At 32.1% G+C, this 18,547-nt stretch overlaps 2 protein-coding genes across 2 annotated transcripts; both read left to right on the top strand.

Moving 5' to 3' along the window:
- Positions 1 to 2,203: 2,203 nt before the first annotated feature.
- LOC105116876 (NEDD8-activating enzyme E1 catalytic subunit-like) lies at positions 2,204 to 8,067 on the top strand. Its single transcript, XM_011014374.1, has 9 exons — positions 2,204 to 2,377; positions 2,461 to 2,624; positions 4,570 to 4,772; positions 5,433 to 5,665; positions 5,748 to 5,810; positions 5,921 to 5,977; positions 6,279 to 6,400; positions 6,778 to 6,895; positions 7,206 to 8,067. The coding sequence occupies exons 1-9, from the start codon at positions 2,276 to 2,278 to the stop codon at positions 7,491 to 7,493; spliced, it is 1,350 nt and encodes a 449-aa protein (XP_011012676.1). The 5' UTR covers positions 2,204 to 2,275; the 3' UTR covers positions 7,494 to 8,067.
- A 1,216-nt stretch (positions 8,068 to 9,283) lies between these two features.
- On the top strand, positions 9,284 to 10,530 carry LOC105116875 (uncharacterized). The gene is made up of 2 exons (XM_011014373.1): positions 9,284 to 9,864; positions 9,981 to 10,530. Exons 1-2 carry the CDS (start codon positions 9,754 to 9,756, stop codon positions 10,209 to 10,211), a joined length of 342 nt encoding a protein of 113 aa, XP_011012675.1. The 5' UTR covers positions 9,284 to 9,753; the 3' UTR covers positions 10,212 to 10,530.
- The last annotated feature ends 8,017 nt before the right edge of the window (positions 10,531 to 18,547 follow it).

Genomic DNA, 18,547 nt, shown 5'->3' with positions numbered 1-18,547 from the left:
TTTTGTCATGTATTTTTTTTATTAAGTGTATAAAAATGATTGTTTCGAGATTTTTTTAATTTTTAACTGTAATTTATTTTCACAAACATAACTATTTTTGTTAAAATAAAAAAATAAATTAATAAAAAATTAGGTTTCTAATTAAAAAATACATTTTTCCTTTTCATTTCGAACAACTACAGTTTTTCTGACTTTTTTTCTTTTTATTCACCTAACTATGCTACAAATAAAAATTATTTTATTGTAAGAAAAAAGAATTACATGAATCAAGAAAATTTAATTTTAAAAAAAATATTTTTCCTTTATAACCTTATTCTTGTTTTTTTTTTTAAAAAAACATTTTTATCATTGTACAATAAAAAATGGAATTCCAAAAAATTCTTAGTTGCAATATAGAGCAATTATGCTAGTTAACCAAAAAAACTAAATCTCCTAAGGAAGTTACTATGTATTTATTATAATAGTGTAATTTCAAATTTATTCTGTGAAAAAGAAAGGCGATGTACTAAGATTTCACAATAAAATTACATAATTATCTTTTTAAGATTATATAAGATTAAATTAATAATTTTATTTTATTTTATATAGTAAAATTATTGATTTAAACCTAAAATAAAATAATTTAATATCTCTATTTAGGAATATTTTTTTATTTTTATTTTTTCTAGAATCATATAATTATTTTGATACCCTTAGAAATAAAACCAATCAAACTCTCACATAATAACTTTTTTCATCATTTTACATTTTTTTTTTGTATTTTTCAAGGGTATCTAGAGCATTGTTGTAAATTAAATTTATTAAATATAATTATAAAAAATTTCTTGACTTGTGCACGACATGCGTTAGTGTATGGACAACCCCCATATAATTGAGCAGCACATGAGGCTTGTCCAACTATTAAACATTGTATTTTAGGATTGTATTTGAAAGATATCAGCACATTGAACTAGAAAAAATGACACATATATCAAGATTTGTAGCAGTTTGACGCTAACAACCATTTTTTTTCCCTTTCTTCTCCCCCCTCCACTTAGATTCTTGCGCTAACCCATTAAAAATTCAAGAGCAACCCTTTAATTTGTTAGTTGTTTAAATTTAGTCTATTTTTTATTATGATTTTTTTTATCTTGAATAATTTATTGAATTTGATTTTTATTTTTTATTGCTATTTTTATTTTTGGAATCATTTTTTCAATTGATTTTGTTTTATGATTTCACCTTCTTTTGTTTTTTCCCTATCAAATTTAACCCCTCTTCTTTTAATTGTCAAGTTTTTAGCCTTAACAAGTTTTTATTTTAAATCACAAATGATTTTATTTTACAAATTCACCCTCTCTTTTTTTTTATCAAATTTAATCCATATTTTTTTATTGTCATTTTTTTTACTTTGATAAGTTTTAAAATTTATATTTTTAAATTAGTTCATAATAAACTTTTTGATTGAAACTGAATTTATAATAAATTTTGATCAAGTTTAGAATATTTGTCTAGTATTGTTTAGTTCTTACAAGTATTTTTCAATTTCTTTGATTTTTTTTTATCTTTAAAATTTGGTCTCCAATCGTTCAATTGTTGTTTATTTTATTTTACATTATTTGTTTTTTAGAATTGAATCATTCTTGGGTTTTTTCGATTAAATTTTATCCGAACTAGTTTTAATTGAATTGGTCAAGAGTTAGATTTCTTAATTAAACCTTGGTTAAAGATTTCACGGGTTGTAACCTTTAGAGATTATACTAGATTTAAAAAGTTTGTCGAGTTTGTGCATTTTTTTCTTTTTCTAAACTTATATTTTCTTATTTTTTCTTTTAGTTTTGTTTTGTTTTATTATTTTTTGTGTTTTGTTTTTATTAGGTTATCCCTATATAATTTCTTTCTATTTCACTTTTATTTTTTTAATATATAAATAATTTATCAAATTACAAATATTTTTTAATTTCACCATTATGATTTTGTGTTTTGTTTTTATTAGGTTAGTCTTCTACAATTTCTTTCTATTTCATTTTTATTATTTTTTAATCTATAAATAATTTATTAAATTATAAATATTTTTTAATTTTACCTGGATAATTTTTTAAATTTGTTAAATTTAGTTAATTTTTTATTGCAATTTATTTTTTTGGAATGTTTTTTTTTTTCTTTTCAAATTTTAACATCATTACAGCCAAGGGTAAAAATCAAGCTAGGCCATTAGCCTTCACGCCCTTAAAATCAGAAGATTGATTTGACCTTCTGCTACTGCAACCTCGTAGAGAGTTAGATTAGAAAGACAATGGCAGAGTCTAGAGTCCAACAGAGCCGATCAAGAGACCTTGACAAGCTGCTTCTCAGACCCGGCAATCTCGTAGCTCCCACCTTCGAACCCGGTGTTCAAGTAAATTGTTTTTTTCTCGGGGAATTTAACAAACAGGTGGTGCGCAATAATTCTTAACTGTTTGTTTTCTTTAATTCTTGTAGTTGAGAGATGATCTTCAAGAGTATGCAAGAATATTGGTAATTGGGGCAGGCGGTTTGGGCTGTGAGTTGCTAAAGGACTTAGCTTTATCAGGTTTTAAGAATCTGGAGGTCATTGATATGGACCGTATCGAGGTTACTAATCTCAATCGCCAGTTTCTCTTCAGGTTTTCGTTTTTTCAACCTTAACCCATTTGCTTATCTGCGTTTACCTTTTCTTTTCTCTGTTGAATTCATGGCTGTTTAAATTGGTATATGCCCTTGGGTTGTAAAAACTACTGAGTGGTTTCGTGGGTTGTGTGTTAATTGTTAAATAGCTCTTGGAACTTGAATTTTCCTTTTGCCCTCTGTCAACTGATGGGACTAACTTACAAGAAACATTGCATAACCAAGTCAAGGGGTTATTTCTGAAACTGTGGGACAAACTTAGTTATATGTGCATTTAGGTATATCTGTATCAAGGGATAAATATGCCTATTTGGATGGTAATTGACGAATAACAGTTCATCTTGATTGAAGGCAAAGGAAAGGAAAAGGAGTACCTTTAGGTACCGGTTACTGTCTCCAGACAAAAAGAAAAAAAGAAGGGATATAACTAGGACGGAAATGTGTTTGGTTATGGAAACGAAATCTCGGAGACAATGTTTTGACAATTTTTCCTCCCTCAAAAAGGAGGATAAAGGGAATAGAGACAGAACCAAGTTAAATTTTTCCCCACAAATATCTCTTTACACAATTCATAATTTTAGTGTTTATCCTTACATTTAGATCCATACCATTGATTTTACTTCACTTAATCTTCACCATTAGATTTGAAAACTAGAAAATATAAAAGAAAAAAACATGACAAATATAAACAAGAAAGAGAAGGGGAAAGAAAAAGAGAAAGAGAAAGAGAAAAGAGAGATGTTTTCACACTACTGAAAGAAGATGAATATCATTATTGAAAGATTCATGTAATAACTAAAACATTCATCATATAGAGAGATGAAAATTGGTCATGTTCTCAAACAAATGGGATTTAATGATGGAGAGGCGAGGATTGAATGATAACAAAAATTATGCATTTCTAATGAAATTATTATTTTGTATTTCTAAATATATTAGGTTTTAACTTTGTGTTGGTATAAATATTTTATTCTATATATGATTGGTTTAATTATTTATTTTATTATTAAATATATTTGGAGAAATGATTTGATGACTGAGTAAATTATAATTTAATTATGCTATCCTTTTAGCAATGAATTATCTTTTTAACTATGATTACAAATCCTTTTTTAACATGATTTTAACATGATATATTTGGAGAAATGTTTTAATGTCTGAGTAAATTATAATTTAATTATACTATCTTTTTGGCAATGAATTATCTTTTTAACAATGATTACAAATCCTTTTTTAACATGATTTTGGTGAGTGGAGAAATTACCATTCTAAGTTAATTAAAAAAAATAATGCTCATTAATAAATTAAAGTGAGAAAAATGATCTCTATTTATTGTTCCAAACATTGCAAATTTGATGGTAATACAAATTAATACATATTGAGAGTAAAACAGACTTCTTTGTATTTTATTTTGTCTTGCACCTCATCAACCCAATAGTCAAAGATACTCACTTTGCACAACCAAATGCAATTACGTTTCTGTCTCTTGTTCTTATCCCCTTTATCCTAGCTGTCTTCATCTCTTGTATCCCAAGACAATATCTAAGCACTACCTTATTGCTCACAAGGGACAACTTATTGTTCTTTTGTTAGGTTTTTGATAATAAAGAATTACTCATTTAAGAACCTGTCTGTAAAAGGAGATAAGAAACACCTTTGTTACTTGTTATTGGTCCTAATAGTTGTGTATCGATATGAAATGGTTGATTTTTCTTAATTTCCCCTGGACCGGTATATACTATCAAGTGGGTACTTCGTTGGTTTATCAAAGATGACTAGATCTATGTGTACTATCAAGTGCATTTTTTTCCCTCTCCTTGTCTGCAAGTACTAGCATTGTCATTTAATACATGTTGTTAACCTTTTTGCTTTGATTTTCAGACATTATCATAGTTCTTTGGTTCTGATTAGAAAGTGGCTCCTGATATATTGCTCTTATTTTAGGCTTGAAGATGTTGGGAAGCCCAAGGCTGAGGTGGCAGCCAAGCGTGTGATGGAAAGAGTTAGTGGTGTGAATATTGTGCCGCATTTTTGCCGGATCGAGGACAAAGAAATTGACTTTTATAAAGATTTTATTATTATTGTACTTGGTCTTGATTCTGTCGAGGCTCGAAGCTATATAAATGCTGTAGCGTGTGGTTTTCTTGGTGCGTGCTTTTAACCTCTTTAGCTTGTGGTTGTTTTGTGTTAGAAAGAGAGATGTGCGGGCTAAACCTTTTCTCCTTACTACGAGACCTGTTTTTTCACCCAAGCAATGGTACACAGGCCGTTATGTATACTATGAATTTATTTGTCTAAGGCATTCATTCCAGATCCAAGGGTGGTGTATGATGATTGCCTCACACACATGGAATAAAGCTTTAAATGTAGTGCCTCAGAGTATGCTCATTGCATGTCCTTGTGTAGGGACATGATATTGCATATGATTTCTTTATATGATTGGATGACGAGACTTCAGTGACGAAGTAGCATTATCCTTTCACAGTCTGCTAGCTATGGGTATGGGCTACTTCAGACATAGCATATTTGAAATGCTGTCTTGTTAGTTCTCCATAATTGTATATGTGGGAGCAATGACCACAGGTTTTCACCTGTCTGTGTTGGAAATTGTATGGGACCTTTATAGTTTCCCTAATAGCCTTAGTATTCTCTAGCTGCATGTGATTTCTGAGTTTTGTAGTTAATATGCTAGCATAAAATGATATGCTGTGCTTTTGAGATGAAAAAAAAAAAAACTCTTTGCTAAAAGTGTCACTTTATTCTTGTTGACCTCATGAGTTGTCCATCATTGTTTCCTTGGTGATTAGAGTATGATTCTGATGACAACCCAATAGAAGAAACAGTCAAACCGATGGTAGATGGTGGGACTGAAGGTTTCAAGGGGCATGCTAGGGTTATAATACCAGGATCCACACCGTGCTTTGAGTGTACCATCTGGCTTTTCCCTCCTCAAGTGAAGTTTCCTCTGTGCACTCTTGCAGAAACCCCTAGAACTGCTGCTCACTGTATTGAATATGCTCACTTAATTAAATGGGATGAGGTAATGCATTATCCATCCTTTCTCATTACTGATTTGACTGTTTTGAGTTGATTGCTATTATCTTAAGACCATTGTATTCTAGGTTCATAGTGGAAAGACTTTTGATCCAGACGACCCAGAACATATGAAATGGGTATACACTGAGGTGAAGTTTTGTGATCAGTATTATTATTATTATTATTATTATTTTTTGTGTGGTTAAAGCTGAGTTTCAAGGTTTGTCTTTTCAACATGTGCTCTTCCCATGTTCCACAGGCTGTTAAGAGGGCTGAACTTTTTGGTATTCAAGGTGTTACATATTCTCTCACTCAGGTACTTTTACGTTCTGTGAAGCTAATTTCTGGTCTGGTTTCTTTTGTTCTTTTAGCACATACCTGAGCACATCTTAAGAGGCAAGTTCATTGTTAACATGAAAATTGTCTATTTGTTTTTTGGACGCCTATATTTTTATTTGCCCTTTTTTTTTCCCTATCCAAAACCTCTGGTAGGAAACTCTTACAAAATGCTTCATTGAAGTGTCAATTGGTTTCACCTATTTGTTGCACCATTCTTCTCCTTTTCTTTCTTTTCCCCTTACATTTTTTTTGTGATAGAAGTTCGTTCTTGCTTACAGGGTGTTGTGAAAAACATCATACCAGCTATTGCTTCCACCAATGCAATTATATCAGCTGCGTGTACGTTGGAAACCTTGAAGCTTGCATCAGGATGCAGCAAAACTCTAAGCAACTATCTTACGTGTGTGGAATTCATCTTGATTTTGCTTTATTTTGGAATTTCATCTTGTCCTTGTGTGGTGGTAGATTATTTATTATAAATCATATAACAATCACAAATACACTTAATCTTTTCCTCTCATTTTTTGCTATGAAGAATAACTTTTTCTTCAATGTCTAGTGCTTTTATATGATCAACCTTGTTATTACCACCCGATTGATTAGCTGGATGTGGGAACCATAATTGCCTCTTACAGTACCATATATGTTACTGAATCTGGTGGAGCTATGTTGACTTCCAAAATCTGAGCAAAAAGGGGGGATGTATTTTTTTTTTTAATCCTTCTCTCTTAACAAGCTAGAGGAAAGCGTGTTCTGAATGATCTGAATGTTCTGCAGGTATAATGGTGTGGAAGGTCTACACATCAAAGTGACTGAATTTGTGAGGGACAAGGATTGCCTTGTTTGTGGTCCAGGTGTTCTTCTTGAGCTGGACACTTCAGTTACTTTACAAAAGGTTATTTTCTAATTCTCATGGCTATTGTTCCTTTTAGTTTGCTGATGGCATCATACCTGGTCGCTAAAATATTTTCTTGGTATGTCACCACATTTAAATTGTATGTTTCAAATTCTCAGATAATCAAAGTGGTTCCCTCTCTGGTTTCCTTCTACTTATCTAGAAAATAGAAGAAAAATTCTACTTCTATCCTTCATTAAATTATATTTTGCTTCTTTTTAATGCACTCAAGTTTATGTTGCTTATTTTGATTGACTTTTGTGCAAACAGTTTGTTTTGCTTTTATATTTATTGGTTTTTGCGTGAACAGTTTATTGATATGCTTGAAGAACATCCTAAGCTACTCCTCTCAAAAGCTAGTGTTAGACACCAAGCAACAAATTTGTACATGCAAGTGCCTCCAGTTCTGGAAGAGATGACTCGATCGAACCTAAACTTGCCACTTTTTGAACTTATGGGTAAAGTTTCAAAGGACATCATTCACGTGACTGGTACAACTAGCAAGGATGACAAGAAAACTTCATGTCTGAGGAAATTACGCCTTGTTTTCAAGGGAGCTGATGTTGTTACGGATCTGGATATGGCTGGTGGAGCTTAATTTGCACTACAGCAGGGTATTTACCTGCGGAACCTTTCACTTGCAAAGTATAAGGCCTCTCGCAGAAAATTTCTCCCCGAAGATGGAAGTTTGGTGTCAAGTTTTGATATCTTTTTATTTGCCTACAATGATCAAAATATGGGTCCTTGAAGGAACAACTGCAGATGTAAGTACATTACCAAGAGAACAGATTTATTAACAAGGATTTTAAGTTCAAGATCAAAGAATTGTTGCGATGAAAGTAGGTTTATGCTTGGATAGGCTTTTTGTGGCCTTTGTACTAGGAAGTGGATAGATGGATTGTGAAGGGAAACGGAGCCTTTGAATGCCTCCGAGTCCATTGTGTCACTAGAGATCAGTGCGATGCGCTATGCTAAAATAGCCATCAGTATGAGCTTCAGATCCATAACAATACCTCATGGCAAGAGTAACAACAACCAAATTGATCTGAAATGCGAAAATCACAGGCCATCAAAGTTCTGGAATGACCTCAAAAGAGTCTGGTGGCGCATCCCGGTGAAGATGATTAGCCAAATCCAGTCAACAGATTTGCAAGCTGTCGGGTGGCAACAGGTTAGCTTTCAAGCATTTCACTTCAGATCTAGAAAGAACATTATAAGCTGATGATCGTACAATTCTTTTCTGGGAAGGGAGGGGCATCCATGTCTCGGTGAGGACAGGCACTAGTTAGGCCTGCATATCAGTTTCTTGCTGGTTTTAGACAAGGTTTCGTCTTCATTAGTTCAACAGGAAAGTGCTGTCAATGCAGACAGCATCAATACTGCTCACCTAGCTCCTCTGACTTAACCAAGATTATAGCCCGCGCAACTAATTTTCATGCTTGAAGCAACTCTCTCTCTAATGTCTAACTGCAGACCAGCAGCTCACTTCAAGAGATTAGGATAATCAGTTGGTTGCAGTTGCTACCTCCAAACTAAAACCCCTCTCCAAGAGTAAAGGAAGTTAACTGCATTCAAAGCTATAATTCAGATAAAGATTTGAGAGCAACATGGCCTAGATGGTCACGTAGATCGGGTCCCAGTAGCATCACCCATAATGTTAAGCACAAGCTAGGGTCCCATGGCCAGCCAGCAAACCGTGTGGACCAAATGACAACCATCGACGATTCAGGTTGCTTTCCAAGAGGAGTAAAGTGTTTTCAAGTATGAGGTTTCGAGTGAGCGATCAAACTTTCGAGTTCTAAAAGTGGACCCAGCAAGCCAATAATATCCTAACAGCCCATGATCTTTAATCAACCCTGAATTCCATAATTGTCCTGTATTATAGAGTACCAGGACATAGGGTAAGTTTCTCTAGTTCCCTCATCCGTAACTCTCCCCTTGAAGCATGAGCAAATTAATACGATTCTTCTTTGTTTATGGACTCAACCTCAGGCCATCAGGCAAGTGGTAAATGCTCAATGACGCTTCAACCCAAGGTAGAGGTGGACCAAAAGGTCTCATTTCTTTGTTTATTTTATATGACTATTGGACCCATCTAGGTCTGCAACAAATAGAGAAGGATCTCGTGTCCATTAAAGCTTGATTGCCAAGTTGCATTTCCAAATCAAAATCCATCAGCTGTCCTCGCGTTTTCCTAACCGAAAGCTTTGGTTTGAGAATGTAGGTGCAGCTGCAGCTGCATCTAAACATGCTGCATTGATTACTGCAGAATCAAGACTGCGCACAAATTACTACATAACTATTACTAGCGAGCAAGACAAAGAGCTTTGGTTCAAATATATTCATCCAAGATTAAGATGTGTGGATTATGTAGTATGAATTTTGAACCATACTTTTAGGCTATAAGAGCGATGGATGTGTGGGAGAGAGACAGACAGCTCCCATCCATTTACAACCATGTATAATGTTAGAGATCGAGTCTATCATGGATTAGATATCTAGGTGTGGGCTTTTGCTGCTTTCTCATCTCTTTCTCTCAACTGGATAAAATCATAGCACATTTCATGATTCTTGTGGGGGCATCGAGACTTTAGCCAGAATGGCCAACTGTCACTAAAAGACCCCACCACCCCCACATGCATCCCTCCATAACTTTACCTCACCCATCACATGCCTTTTCCACTATTTATAACCCACACATTCCCATTTCACAGGACAAAAAAAAAATGGAAAAGTGACTTGAAGATTAGTAGAACTGAAGCTCACCTCCTTGTTTTTGTGCCTTACACACATCTTCAAATTCTACTTTGAGTAGCCTGGCAACAGAGAGAGAGCTGCTTTTTCTTGGTGTACTTGCTATGGAAATGGCTATGGAATTAGAAGATGATTTGTTCTTTGCAGACTTAAGCAAGCAAATATCTCTTCTAATAATGGATGACGATGATAAGGACCCTTCAGTTCCTTTTCAGGTTCTTCACCATACCCAACCTCTCATTTCATGCAAAACCGTTTCAAGTACTTTTGTAGCATAGTTAGCTAGAGCTGTACATAGCTGGTCAATTAGGATTTACTATAAATTTTGCAGGCTTTCTCCAGAGGCAACTACCCAAGTGCACCATCTCATTTCATGTATGAGCAAAACTGCAGAAGGGAAAGCTGCAAGGGAACAGGAGTTTTTATCCCCAAATCTTCAGAGCCAAGAAGGAAACACAGACAAGGAAGATACAGCCAAAAGTCTAATAACAGGCGGCATGATAGCACAAGAGTGGTTTCTCAAGAATCATACAGCAATGCTTTCAAATCCAAGAAAAGCTAAATTAAGCCTATAGCTATGCACATATCCTCCTGAAGTGCATGATTCGATAATTTCTACTACTTATCTTATTTCCAACAAGGGCTTCAAGCAAGGATATGATAGATTATGATCTGTTTGTTGAAGATGTACATGGGAAAAATCACTCCATTAATCACTCAACTATTCCTTATTTACTACTAAATCCTAGTTAGGGGGTTTACCAAAGGATTGTACCTCTCCAATAAAGGAAATGTGTGCTTGTTATGAAGAGTTGTATAGCATAAGATTGTTATTAATTTTCTAAATCAATGTGATTGACTACCTTCTTCTTCTTTTTTTTGGCAAATTGCAACAGAGTTATTCATTTCAAGCTCTTTAAACTTGGTGCTCCACAGTCACTTCTCTTCCAAGCTGTTCAAGAATTATAAGAGCATGAACACGAAACTTCTGCTGATGTAGCAGCACAAGTATCCTTTCGTCTTCTTCTTCATTTTTTTGTGGGGTGTTTCTTTTCCATAGAATCAAGAAGGAAGTAAATAGGACTTACAGAAAACTCAAGTGACAGCTAAAAGTAATATGCCTGTGCTGTATACGTACTTTCTTTCAACCTGCAATCCAACCTAGCAAGCTAGCTCAAAAGATATCAAAATATGATGCTCCTATCTGTTATTGCCTTACTGGATTCTATTGATTCCTTGGTGACAAGCTGTGTAAGTGGAGGAAGAGCTGTCGATTTTTTCTGATGCATTTGCATGTTAGAGTCATCAAGTCTCTCTTCTTTGAAGTTTGATCATCATGTTCCTCATAGATCGGGTCATTTACCTAGATTTTTGACAGAGAAGTGACTATAAAATATAAGGTTACTCTGGTGGACCATTTCGTCAAGTGTCTAAACTCTATTATCCATAATTTTTGCGCTTTAAACTTTATTCTTTAACTTTTTAAAATCAAATCAGGTTACTATAAGGGTTTATTTTTTTATTATAATAATAATGATTGTTTTTAATTTTTTTTACTGGAAAATATATCAAAATATTTTTAAATTTTTAAATTCTTTAGCATTAACACATCAAGATATTTAAAAAAATACCAAAAAACAAATCTAAAGTAAAGAAAAAAACATATTTTTTATTTTTTATAAATATTTTTGAAACAAAAAATAAATTTTTAATTTCCCTTGATGAAGCTATTTCAAAAATAATTCTGATCAAAGTTATTAAATTCGGTTCATAATTCTATATTTAAGATTTGAGAATGTGGGTTGAACGGATTAATTTGAATCAATAAAAATAATATTATTTTAATTTTTAAAAAATTCAATTCATAAATTAACATATAAGTTTAACTGAATTTAACCAATCAACTTCTGTTTTTTCAACCTAATCAGGACGGAAGTTCATAGTCGATAAAGCTGAGGTTAACAGCAGTGCCTCTTATCATCATCGATAAAAATAATATTAATAATTAATAATTCTTACCCTTTCATGTCATTTTCAAATCTTTTTCTACGTCTCATGTTTTACACGGCCCAAACATCTTTCCTCTTTTCAAATCTCCATTTATAGTATAGTTTTCACTTTCATTTTCCCAAACTGGTAACTCAGTATCACGTGACAAAGAACATTTGATCTCATCCTAATCTAATCTGTTCAAGGTTCATAAGTTCTTGAGGGGCCCCGACCCAATAAATATCAAGTTCAAAGATATAGATGAGGATCATGGAATCTTTGCTTTGATTTCTTTAAATAGAGAGATATTATAAAACTTTGTTTAAAATCTAGTACTTGCCAACTTGCAACCACAAACATTCGGTGGAATTATTGAATAAATAAATTAATCAATTATGGATCTCGAATACCCACTTGCTTCACAAAGAGAAGTCCTGTCGGCACATGAGCACCAGCTCAGATGCAAAAAATACTGAAAATAATACACAATGCACCGCTTGACAAATTGCCTCAATCACAAAGCTCTATCATGGGTTTGAAAGTTTATGTTCATCCCTCTAATCTTAAGTTTTATTAGTTTGGACCTTTCATTTTTATTTATACAAATATCAACCTTTTACGTTTGAAATTTTCTCTAACCAGTCCATCCATCAACCATCTATGTTTATTTGTAATGGTTTATATCCATTGTTATCCAAATATGATAGATTAGTCTTAAAAATCAAACTAATTGATCTGATCAACTTAATAGATCACTCGAAGACATAACTAACTAAGTTAAAACTTGTTTTATTTAAAAAAAATTAAAACAATTTTATTTTTACTTTTTTAGAAAAAAATTAACTCGAGTTTATCCTCCCAACCTATCATCAAAACCTTATAGCAAGTCGATCTCAAGTAGGATTTATTAACTATTATTAAATCATGTAGTTAAGATTTTACAAGTTTTGATTATGTTCTTTTTTTTTTTATGTGAATGTGCCTGTCATGAATAAGCTATTAAATTAAATAAAAAAACCCTATTTTTCTTCACAATATACCATTCATGTTAAGCTTCTAGGCACCAACAACACAAGAAACATAGCTTTTTTTTATCTATTTTCTTGGATCATTGTTCTAAGCTTGTCTTTGTAGTCATTTACAATATTTTGTCATTGAAATATACAATTGTCAAGTTATTGAGATGTAAGTGAATAGACTTAGTTTGGTGGTAGTGGTGATTTATAAATGAATTACGAAATTTTAATTTTAATTTTAGGGAGCATCATTATTTGAATTTTTATGGACTTTCAATCCATTTTGTCTACCTATGATAACAATTTGATTAAATAAAATTAATTAGAAATACTTGTTAAAAAATATATAGTTCGATTAACATTTGGTAATATTAAGGGCAAGATTTAACGACATCTGTAATGAACGTTCATGAAAGGACCAAATAATAATAAAATGGATAATAAAAGATTGATATTAGTATAAATAAAAATAAAGGGTCCAAGATAATATGAAATTAAAAGAAGAGGGACTAAGATAAGCTTTCTACCCTCTATCACGTGGCAGCTAGCTGTACCTTCTTCCTATCTGATATCACCGTAGCTATGACCTCATCAATTTATGGGAAACAAATCGCTAATATTGGTCGGTCCTGCGCAGACTTAGTTATTGCATAGAGACACAACCAACGTCAAGTGACCACGTGGGCCTTTAGCTAGGATGTCGACTTGTGCAGTCCAATTTCTGTAGACATTACTGCTAGCATGTTCATTAAATTCGACCTTATATGACATGATGATTCAGAGATTCATTGATTTAGGGTTTGATATAAGTTTTTTAATTATTTTAAAAGTTTATCAAATTATATTTGATTAATTATATAAAAGAAGTTAATTTGATTATATTTAAATTTAATTAAGTTAATCAAGTTATGAGTTAACTTATTAAATGAGGACCATCTAATCTATGTCATCCCCTAAAATAGAAAATGAGGTAAGAGGATTCTTGGGGAGATTGAATTATGTTGCCCGATTTATATTTGAGTTAACAACAATATGTGAACCTATCTTCCAGCAACTAAGAAAAAAGAAACTTGAGACTTCGAACGAAGAGTGTGAAGAGGCTTTCAATAAAATCAATCATTATTTATATAATTCATATTTGTTTATTCCTCCGATATTAGGAAAAGCTCTGATACTATATATGATAGCGACTAAAGTAGCTATAGGAGGTGTACTAAGTTAGTATGATAAAATGACACGATCAAAAGATTGATATCTTCTTTCAAATACAAGAGTGTCGAAGTTATAAATAACTAAATAAGACTAGGTTCAAACCACAAGGAGGTTGTATAAATTATAGATAACAATAATACAACAATAACAACAACAACTACAACAACAACAACAACAACAATAGTAACAATAATAACAATACCAATAGTAGTAGTAGTAGTAGTAGTAGTAGTAGTAGTGAAGAAGAAGAAGAAGAAGAAGAACAAGTTGATAAGACCTTTGAGATGGAAGATTAACGTAAGATTAAACAATGATAACAACAAATATCAAGGTTAGAGGATCCACTAATGGTATGTCAAACAAGTATAATATAAACTCTTATTATTCAATTGGAAACTATACACAAAGAAGGTTCCAATTAGATTATAAATTATTAACATGATTACATTAGTTATCTTATTTAATTAATGCTAATACTTGTAAATATTGTCAGACATTCATGGTTATAACTTATGTTAACAACAAATCAAGTTCCTTTTACAGCACATGTGTCGATTATATCATATATTATGGGCTATAAAAGTGCCAAGTATTTGTTGTATCAAGTATTATACAACATAAATCTAGATTAATCATTTACCAAACAAAGTATTAAAGAGTGAACAAGATAACAAATACGAAATATGTTAATATCAAACATTAATGTCCATGTCAAGTTTATACTATATTTATTCTTATACCATTAGTGTAACCTTTTCACCTTGACATAATAAGCTTAGCTAAATATAATGAAGAAGAGAAACATAAATAAACAAAATAAGAATATAAATAAGATAAAAGTTAACTAACTAAAGGAAAGGAAATGAAAAGTATAAACTTGATATTAATAAAAGCAAAACATAAGTAATACAAAGAGAGAAAGCAAGAGCTTGATCTTGATCTGGAAACTAAGATGCCTAAATACATGGCAAATGCCTCCTTTTATAAGCCAAAATTAGAAACTATTGATTTGATGGCTAATTGATGAGTGGGTGACCAACTCTTGACTTGATAACAATCTTTATCTTCTTTTGTCTGCCCAAAACATCATTGATAAAGTTAGAATTGGAACCATTTTAAAACATAAAAGTTCTAGGAAATTGTCTCAGCTTTTTAGGAAAACATTTGAGGTCATTTGGACTTCTAGAACTTTCGATATGTGCCAAAAACTAAATAGTTTTTGGGCTGTCAGACAAATTCAGACTTATTTGTTGTTACTATAATTTGGACTTAAAAACAATCTTATTAAGACTAGACCTCCACATAAAAGTTGTAGGTCTATGTCTTACCTTTCCATCCATATAAAGTATACCTAAATCTGAGATGTACAGGTCCAGATATGACCCAATTACCGAATAATGTTCCGGTTTAGACTGTACCAATATTTTTTTTAAAAGTTTGGCCAACTCTTTGTCCTTTCAATTTTAGTTCTTAAACTCATCAATCAATTTTTTCATTTATGTGATAGGCCTGCATTTAAAATGAACATTTACTTCAAATTAAAGGTATCTTATATTATTAGATATGTTATTATAAAACATATTTTAGTTAAGGAGTTATTGATACTTCAAGTGCAAAATAAAGATATAAAATCTTGATAAAAATACACTTTTAGATATGGTATAACCGACACTTGAGCTATAAACGGAACTTGATTTGTTGTTAACATAAGTTATAATCATAAATGCCTGATGAGATTTACAAGTGTTAGCATTAATCGAATAAGATAACTAATGTAATCATGTTAACAATTTATAATCTGATTGGAACCTCCTTTATGTGTGGTTTCCAATTGAATAATAAGAGTTTATATTATACTTGTATGACATACCATTAATGGATCTTCTAACCTTGATATTTGTTGTTATTGTTGTTTAATCCTTACGTTAATCTTCCATCTCAAAGTTATCATCAATTTCTTCTTCTATTACTACTACTACTATTACTAGTACTATTAATATTACTATTATTATTAGTATTCTTGTTACTATTAATATTAGTATTACTACTACTATTGTTATTCTTATTGTTGTTGTTATTGTTGTTATTTATAATTTATACAATTAACCTCCTTGTGGTTCAACCCCGGTCTTGCCGGATTATTTATTACTTCAACACTCTTGTACTTGAGAGAAGACATCAATCTTTTGATCGTGTCAAGTTTTTGGCGCCATTGTCGGGGAGGTAGGTTCTTGTACAAAATATAGTATTTATTTTATTTTTTTCTTTTCACTTTTCTTGTTATAACTTTGTTTCTTTTCTCTTCTTTCTTCTTCTTTTGTTTTCTTCTTTCTTTTATTCTATTCCTACACACGAGCATGAGAGTGTGGTCATGTACATTAAGTGGTAGACTTCATAGGATATCCTCATTATTTTTAAAAAATATGACCAAAAAAGATAATCAATCACTTCATAATGAGAATAATCGTGTTAGAACACTGAGAGACCACATTAATCCTATAAGAACAAGTGTACCATTATGCATAGTTTTTCCTCGTGATGCATCTCATTTTAATTTTAAGCCAAACATTATTCAACTTTTACCTTCTTTTCATGGCTTAGATTTAGAAAATCCATACTTGCATTTAAGGAAATTTAAGGAGGTCTATAACACCTATAATGACTTAAATTATAGCATGAACACCATCAGATTAAAGCTTTTTCCTTTTTTTATTAAAAGATAAAGCTAAAACATGGCTACAAAATTTGAGACTAGGATCCATTCGTGCTTAGGATGAAATGCAATAATAGTTTTTAAAGAATTTTTTTCCATCTCACAGAACAAACTCTTTCAAAAGACAAATCATCACTTTCACTCAAAAACCAGGAGAAACATTTTACCAATGTTGGGATAGGTATTGAGAATTGTTTAATATTTTCCCTCATCATGGCTTTGAAACATGGAGATTGATTTCACATTTTTCTGAAGGGTTAACACCTAGAGATAGGCAAATGGTTGAATTGATATGTAATGAAACTTTTGAAGATAAAGACCTTGATGAAGCAATGAAGTATTTAGACTTGTTAGCTGAAAATGCTCAAAATTAGGACACCGCGGGTACTTATAAGGCACCAAGTAAAACTCAAGCTCATACATCTAGTGGAGGTATGTATAACCTTAGGGAAGATCATGACCTCCAAGTCAAGTTTGTATCTTTAGTTAGAAAAGTTGAGGCATTAGAATTGAAAAAGTGTGGTCAATTAAAATCTGTTGAAAACATTGTGTGTCAGATATATAAAACAAATGAACACTCAACCAATGATTGTCCAACCTTATCTTCTTTTAAGGAATGTCTTCATAAACAAGCTCATGCTTTAAACAGTTTCTAAAGGCCCAACCACAACTCGTACTCGCAAACATACAACCCTGGTTGGAGAAACCACCTAAATTTCAAGTGAAAGAGTGATAATAACAATGTACAAACTTCACAACCTCCATTTCAAGCACACCATAATTTTCAAGATTCCCATAGATATGCATCTCCTTATGCTCCACCTCCTAGAAGAAATCTTAAGGAGACATTGCATGCATTCATTGAAAAGCAAGAGACAATCAATACTCAACTTACTCAGAACATGATAAATTTTAAAGATACTTTTGTAAAATTAACATCTGCTCTCAGTTTGCAAGAGAAAGGTAAGCTTCCATCTCAACCATAATAAAATCCTAAGGGACAATACAATGCAAATGCAAGTAGTTCTGGAAGCCAATATATAGATCAAGTCAAATCAGTTACTACTTTTCGTAGTGGTAAGGTTATTGAAAAACTCACTCTTGAACCTTGTAAGAAAGATGATAAGTTAATCTCTGAGGATAAGGAAGGGGTTGGATATGAAAATTGCAAAGAAAAAACTGATTCCCCACCAGCACTTCTATTTCCTCATGCCATGACCAAACAAAGGAAAGTCAATCACAAGTCTGAAATCTTTGAAACTTTCAAACAGGTAAGGATCAATATATCTTTGCTAAATGTTATTAAATAGGTTTCTTTTTATGTTAAATTTTTAAAAGATCCATTCATTACGAAGAGAAAATTGAATGTAAAAAAGAAAGTCTTGTTAGCCGAACAAGTAATTGGGTAATTGGGTCATATCTGGAGCTATAGATCTTGGATTTAGATCTACTTTATATGGATGGAAAGGTAAGACAGAGTTCTACAACTTTCATATGGAGTCTAAGATTTAAAAAGGTCATTTTCAAGTCCAAATTGTAGCAATAACAAAGTCCAAATCTGTCCTCCAACCTAAGTAGTGTTTAGTGTTTGGCCCATATCTGGAGTTCTAGAAATCCAAATGACCTCACTTTTTTACTATAGAAAGTTGAGACAGTTTCCTACAATTTTTATGTTTTCAAGTGGCTCCAATTTTGACGTTATCAATGATGTTTTGGGTAGACAAAAAAAGATAAGGGTTGTCACCAAGTCAAGAGTTGGCCACCCACTCATTAATTAGTCATGAAACCAATAATTCCTAATTTTGGCCTATAAAGGAGACATCTGTCATGCATTTAGGCATCTTCGTTTCTAGATCAAGATCATGCTCTTGCTTTCTCTCTTTGTATTTTTGTAATGCTTAAGTTTTGCTTTCATTAATATGCCTTTCAATTCCTTTCATTTACTTAGTTAACTTTTATCTTATTTAT

Source organism: Populus euphratica, unplaced genomic scaffold (assembly GCF_000495115.2).
Source record: "Populus euphratica unplaced genomic scaffold, PopEup_1.0 scaffold1099.1, whole genome shotgun sequence".
Lineage (NCBI taxonomy): Eukaryota > Viridiplantae > Streptophyta > Magnoliopsida > Malpighiales > Salicaceae > Populus > Populus euphratica.
Note: the sequence above shows the minus strand (reverse complement) of the source record. Positions and strands in the feature narration are given on the sequence as shown.